Consider the following 7,029-nt stretch of genomic DNA (forward strand, 5'->3'; position numbering starts at 1 on the left):
CCATGAGGTCATGACCTGAGCTGAAGTCAGATGCTTAACCGACTGAGCCACCCAGACACCCCTAAAATACAAAATATGGTCTCAGTTCCCCAGGGCAATAATAACTTGGGACTTGAGCTGACCCAGCTATGACAATCTGGTGGGAGTCAACTACTTGAAACAGGAAGCACAAATGACCTTGATTAGGGACTGTCTTTTTTCTCAGGAAATTATATGGGACGCTGAGAGTGTTGATAAAGGGTTTAATACTAGTCTTCACTTTGACAAGCTCCCTGCAGATCTTCCATTGATGGGAGCTCCCAAGTGCAGGGACGGTTTTGGCTTGGACTCATTATCTGGTCACAGGAGAGATCAACAGTCATCAAACCACCTCCTGGGAGAGACAGAATTTATGGACTAAGGCCCTAGAGAGCAGAGCAATTTATTCCTTCGGCAAATTTCCTTGGGAAGGTTGCTAAAGCTTCCATCCCACGGGGCCAACTTTCTGGCCTCATGGTCCTCTCTCTCTCCAGAGCAAACAGCCCTCACCTGCTCTCTTCCATCTCTTACGACTAGACCTGAGGAGACCGGCTCGGTACACCCCTCCTCCTTCTCATGATAAAGGTAAGAAGTCTTTTTCTGTCTCCTTCTAGATTTACAACATACCAGGTACCCACTGACACCAGGCTAGAAAAGCAAGTAATGGCTCTACAAGTAGAGACTCCAAGATTTTAGAGCTCATTCAGCCCACGGCTTGTGTTCCTCTAATTTCACTTGGAAGGCCTATTCTTCTGATTAAAATGGTAATAACTAATCTTAGCCTAAAAAATATTGAAGGGATGGCTAATGTAAGTTTGGAGAAGGTTTAAGGAATTAATAAAAGTCCTTTTCTTGTAAGGTACTTCATTTAATCCTCTGCTATGAAGCAGGTATTATTAATATCCTTTTAACAGATCCGAAGAAAGGAGAGAAGAATTAACATTTATTATGCAACTTAATAGGTTTCACACATCAAACCAGGGGTTCTAAATACTTTATGCCATTTAATTCCATCACAACTCCATTAGGTGAGTATTATTATTTATGCTTTCGGAACATGAGGAGACAGACATTAATGTGAGTTGATCTGCCCCAGTGACATCGCTATTAATAATAGCTTGAGATTCTGCCTGGGGTATGGTATCACCAAATCTGCTAACCCCCTTGTTTTGCACAATGCTAACTCCACAATTTGAGAGCCTCTGCCGTCTGGACATCTTGTATTTCCAGAATGCACATGGGCAAGGTTTCTCAGACACTCTTGCCACCTGGGGCTGGCCTGGCTGGAGAGGTAAGAAGGAAGATGTAGATATGATGTGGGCTGTGACTTGCAGCCACCGAGATAGGTGTGGATTCATGAACAGATGCCAGCCTGGGCAGATTTCTGGGCACGATGCTGGAGTGCTGTCTCTACTCTTGCCTCAGTCCCATGCCACATGTTTAGTAACAACTTGGAAAAACAAGTTGATGACATGTGGTTACAATAAGTTTCACTCTCTTTGAACATTAAATCTACTTTTTCATCTGTCCGGAATATGGACCCCATTACTCTGCCTGTCGTTCTTCTCCTGATTAATTCTATTTTTCAGATTTAAGCTTGAATATTACTCCTCTAGGAAGCCTTTCCGAATCCCCTAATCACAAACTAGGTCAGAGACACATGTTGTTTAATCTTATGACACACTTCTTTACAGCATTGAATCAGACTTTTATGTACATAAATTTTTATGGCATACATATAAAATATATTTAATATATTTATATTATATTATATTATATTATATTATATTATTATATATTATATTAATTATATTATATAACATATAATTATAGTTATATAATATAATTATAATATAATATAATTACATTAATTAATATCTATTAAATACATAATATATTTAATATAAATATAATTATAAACATGATGAACATGTTTTGCTTCTCTGAAAATGAAAAAATAATGTTTAGGGTTTTAGCATCCAGGGAGCTACCTCAGTCCATGTCTGAGGAGACTATTAAAACAATGAAACACAAACAACTGGATGAATCTAATTTTGGTTAGTCTGAAACAATAGACTGCCAATGGACAGATACTGATACCCAGATCTCTTTATACTTGACCATCCTTGTGATCTGTCCCATGCAGTATACTTCTAAGTAAGTTGTTTAAAATTATAACATTTCCAGGGAGCCTGGGTGGCTCCATTGGTTGAGCATCTGACTCTTGATTTCGGCTCAGGTCATGATCCCAGGGTCATGGGATTGAGCCCTGTGTCAGGCTCCAGGCTGAGTGTGAAGACTGCTTAAGATTCTCTCTCTCTCTCTCTCTCTCTCTCTCTCTCCCTCTGCCCCTCCTCCGCTCATGCTTTCTCTCTCTCAAACACAAAACAGAACGCAACAACAACAAAAATGAAAGCATTTCCAGAGCTGAAACTGAGACGTAACAAAACTATGTCGTTCAAGGAATACCAAAAGGAAAATGGGAGAAAATTTAGGGCTGCATGATAAAAGCTCTTAGTTCCATAAGTGTTTCATGAAACAATGGCCCCATGCCATAGAACAGAATGGAATGTAGAGGTTACTGAGGCAGGTTTCAGCCATTACAAGAAAAGAATTTTAGGGAATTATGCTATCCAACAACAAAGCAACCAAGTTAAGAAGTAATGACATTCCCCTGGCTTTGAAGCGGACCCGATGTTCAGGCGTTGTATGGAAAATTCAAGCATCTGACAGAGGACTGAACTAGGTAATTTCTGAGGTCCTCTCCAGCACTAAGAATTAATGACCTATAGATAACTCTTTTATAAATATTTTATTATAGATCTTGGACAGCACTATTAAAATGACAGAAGTATGGCTATCATAAAATTCTCTAAAGTCATCATTATCACACAGATTCCAAAGCCCTCTATCAAATATAAGTGGGAAACTAGCCCTAGATGTGTTTGTTATAGCCTCCTACTTGTTATGTTCCCTAGTGACAGGGTATTTTCCACAGTGCAGCCCTAATGTTGGTTACCAAGTTGTTTTCCGTGTGGGCTCTTAAATGGATGATTTGATCATGAAATCACCTTAAAAGTGAAAGAGAAAGTTAAAACAAAAGTATAAATGACATACTTTTCATAGTATATTTATCCGTACAACACGTATTTATCAAGTGCCTATAATTTGTACATTAGGCTTGGTGATATGGGAGATGAAAATGTAAATAAGGGCAGATGTCTGCCCTTGAACTTGTGGATAATAATGATGGTTATCTGTTATCGAGCTGCTCTTGTGATGAACTATGCATTGTGGTAGATACTTTACATAATGAACTCTTTTAATCCAAACAAAAACCCTCAGAACTAAGTATAATTATTATCCCCATTGTCAAGTAAAGAAACTAAGACTCAGAGAAATTATATATCGCCCAGCATCACAGAGCCAGGACGTGAGATTTTTCAAACCACATCATTTAATTCAAAACTGATTTCACACAGATGCACTGCCCCTACTCCTCATATTTTAATAAAATATTGAATAGGACAGGTAATATTAGAAATCATTCAGAGCATGACCGAAGTTCAGAAGAAGAAAAGAGAATTGATAGGAACTGGACACTACTCATCAGCTGTTGGAAAAACAACAGAGTCATTCGTGCCCCAGGTGCTCTGAACATCTGTGACAGTCTAGTCACATTTCTCCCTATGCTTGTGACACAGAGCTGGGTCTATGTGGACAATTTGTACTAGTGTGGTGCTTCTGGCTTACGATTTTTCTTCAAAGCTCATCATAAATAATTAATGTCAAAAATGGGAAGGTTGAGGAGCACCTGGGTGGCTTAGTCTGTTGAGCATCCGACTCTTGATTTCGACTCAGGTCAAGATCTCACGGTTCATGGAATGGAGCCCCATATTGGTCTTCGTGCTGATGGCGCGGAGTCTGCTTGGGAGGAGCCCTATGATAAATTTCCATTTCCTTCAATTCCTGCACTTCTCTTGATTGGGTATGAATTGAGAAACCAGGAGCGGGAGGCTCATCCCTGACCCTGTCCATCTCAGACCTGTGTGAGCTCTCCATGAGCATTGTTTACTTTCTTCAATTTCCATCTTATGATTGGATTTTCAGTGTTACATCCATGTATTCCCGAGTCAATCCCTCAGGAGGCACTGGGTGTAAATAAATATGTGAATGAATGAGTGAATGAATGAATAGCTTCCCACCCTCATCTTAATGACTGACCCCTGCTTTCAAGAATTCCTTGACACTTTCTTATGAATTTACTGAGAGAATTAATTTGCATTCCCCTTCTCCTAAAAATTGTTGAGAATGCCACAAACTTCCTCTGCCTCTTTTTCTTAAAAAAAAAAAATCTTATACAATTCAGGCCAACTCTTGGCACTTAGAAATTAAGTTATAGAGCTGTAGATATTTATGTGAAAAGACTTGGTAAAAGAAGAGGGAAAGAGAGAATTAGTCTCAATTCGAAGTTTCTAACATCAGACCTGATCAAATTAGAACATGGCTCAGAGTGTGAACTAAATATATCATTGGTCTTATTTTCCCTCCTGCTTTGTAACTCTCAGCAGAGATCCTCTCTCTTAGCTCAATGACCTGGGGAAATCACTCACTGTTGATGGAATTTGTGTTCCTGGCCTATCCGTCTCCCCCAGAGCTCCGGGTCTTGTTCTTCCTTGGAGTCAGCCTGGTTTATATCTTGATCATCGGTGGGAATGTCTTCATTGTGGTGGCCATCCATACGGAAGCACGCCTGCACACAGCCATGTACTACTTCCTGGGCAGCCTCTCGGGAATAGAACTATGCTACACTGCTGTGGTGGTGCCCCACATCCTGACCAACGTCCTCCAGTCAGAGAAGACCATCACCCTCCTGGGCTGTGCCACTCAGATGATCTTCTTCATTGGGCTTGGTAGCGCTGACTGCTTCCTCTTGGCTGCCATGGCCTATGACCGGTATGTTGCTATTTGCTTCCCCTTGCAGTACCCACTCACTGTGACTTTAACTCTCTGTGTCCATTTGGTCGTGGCCTCTGTGGTCATTGGCTTGTTCCTGTCCATACAGCTGGTGGCCTTCATCTTCTCGCTGCCATTCTGCCGGGCGCGGACTATCGAGCACTTCTTTTGTGATGTGCCACCGGTGATGCGTCTTGTTTGCACCAACAGCCACATCCATGAGCGGGTAGTGCTGGTGGAGGCGACATTGGCCATTGCCATGCCTTTCTTCTTCATCGCCACCTCCTACGCCTTCATTGTGGCTGCTGTGCTCAAGATCCACTCAGCGGCTGGCCGCCACCGGGCCTTCTCCACCTGCTCCTCCCACCTCTCCGTGGTCCTGCTGCAGTATGGCTGTTGTGCCTTCATGTACCTGCGCCCCAACTCCAGCTACTACCCCAAGCAAGACCAGTTCATTTCACTGGTGTACACATTGGGAACCCCACTGCTCAACCCACTTATCTACACCCTGAGGAACCGTGAAATGAAGGGGACCCTGGGGAGAGTTCTTGCCAGGAATTGCCTCTCCCAGAGCAACTAGGGGAGGGTACAACCTTCAGGCAAGGATTTGGTTCCAGCTCATGCCAATCTCCATGCAACTGGAATTTATCCTAGTTAATAAGTCATCTTTAAAAAATGATATAAATTATCTGGATATTATTTAGCTATGTGTGCCAGAGACCTCTAAAATTTGTCTACTATTTTACTCACTAATTCTCTTCTAGAAAGGAAATTAACAAATGTGCATAACAACAGAAAGTGACAAGTATAATACTGCCTCTCGGTTATCGGCTGGAAAGAGAGGGCTCATTCAATAGATTTTAACTGAAAAAAAAATAATAATAAAAAGATTACATATCGAAGTAAAGGAACCAATAAGAGTGGCAACACACACCAGTCTAGCAATAGAAAGAAGCCACGATCGCTCCTGGACCTCACAGACATAAGGTGGTACAGTATTATCAGAGACCAGTAAGAGCTAGGTTCATTGAGAGAAAACACTTGGTAGAAACTGTACCTTCAGGGCTTTAGGGGGGGAAAGGCAACAACTGACAGGACTCCAGCCATGCAAGGAGAGAGCAGGGAGATAAATAGCCCCGCCTCTCTCTGCTCGCACCCTCCCAACCCACCCCTTGCCCTGTCTCCCATTGACCAAACCCAACTGGAAGCAAGAGGGCAGTGTAGACTGAATGATTCGGTTCTCAGAAACTAGACTTGTAGAGCACGACAGGGCAGAAAAGGATCCTGAGAGTTAGGGACAAACAGAGAACAATCAGAAAAGGATTGTTTATTATATTATATTTTATGGAGAAATGAAAATATGTTAATGACCCAATTTTCCCTTAATAAAGTATTGGCTAGACAATTATTGTATGAAAGAATATTGTTTATACCCTCTACCTCACAATGCATGTCCTCCAAATAAGCTTTATTTTCTGGGAAAAGTAACAGTAGCTTCCATGCTCATTTGCCTTAGTGAATTCCTGTTTTCCTTCCAGTTATATTCTGATAATACTTTGTTATCTTTTCACCTGTCTGGAGCTTTTAAGAAGACGATTTTTGTGTCTTTTTAAATATTCTCGATATTCCCTAGAATTTTAGGTAGTAATTAACTTCTTAGTAACACGTTCATTTATCAGTGGCATTCTACAGTCAACAATCCCTAATTAGTTACATAATTAAAGAAGTGGTTATCTGAAAGTTTACCGAGAGGCAATGAAGAAGATTTGGGGCACAGCACTGGCCCCGGAGCCACGATACCTGGGTTTGCCTCTTTCTACATGTGTGACAAGGAAAGAATCACTTAAGACCTCTGTGCTTTGATTTTATTTTTAATCAAATGGAGATTACAATAAACGTAGCTGAAAGAATCATTTAAGGATTAAATGAATTCCGGCAGGTTTTACAATAAGCCCTATAAGCATGATATCAACCATTGTTGTATTATTATTGCTCCTATCATTATCGTCGTTATTTGGGGGCCCCAGAAGGAAAATAAAGGAAGAGAATTGGAGG

At 41.1% G+C, this 7,029-nt stretch overlaps 1 protein-coding gene across 1 annotated transcript; it reads left to right on the top strand.

The window, feature by feature from the left end:
* Positions 1-4,609: 4,609 nt before the first annotated feature.
* On the top strand, positions 4,610-5,554 carry OR10W1 (olfactory receptor family 10 subfamily W member 1). The gene has a single exon (XM_060608014.3). The coding sequence runs from the start codon at positions 4,610-4,612 to the stop codon at positions 5,552-5,554; it is 945 nt and encodes a 314-aa protein (XP_060463997.3).
* The last annotated feature ends 1,475 nt before the right edge of the window (positions 5,555-7,029 follow it).

The sequence above is a fragment of the Panthera onca genome, chromosome D1, assembly GCF_046562875.1.
Source record: "Panthera onca isolate mPanOnc1 chromosome D1, mPanOnc1 haplotype 2, whole genome shotgun sequence".
Classification (NCBI taxonomy): Eukaryota; Metazoa; Chordata; class Mammalia; order Carnivora; family Felidae; genus Panthera; species Panthera onca.

Bases quoted from the DNA above. Each gene is read 5' to 3' on its own strand.
- OR10W1 (XM_060608014.3), top strand. From the start codon at position 4,610: ATGACCTGGGGAAATCACTCACTGTTGATGGAATTTGTGTTCCTGGCC.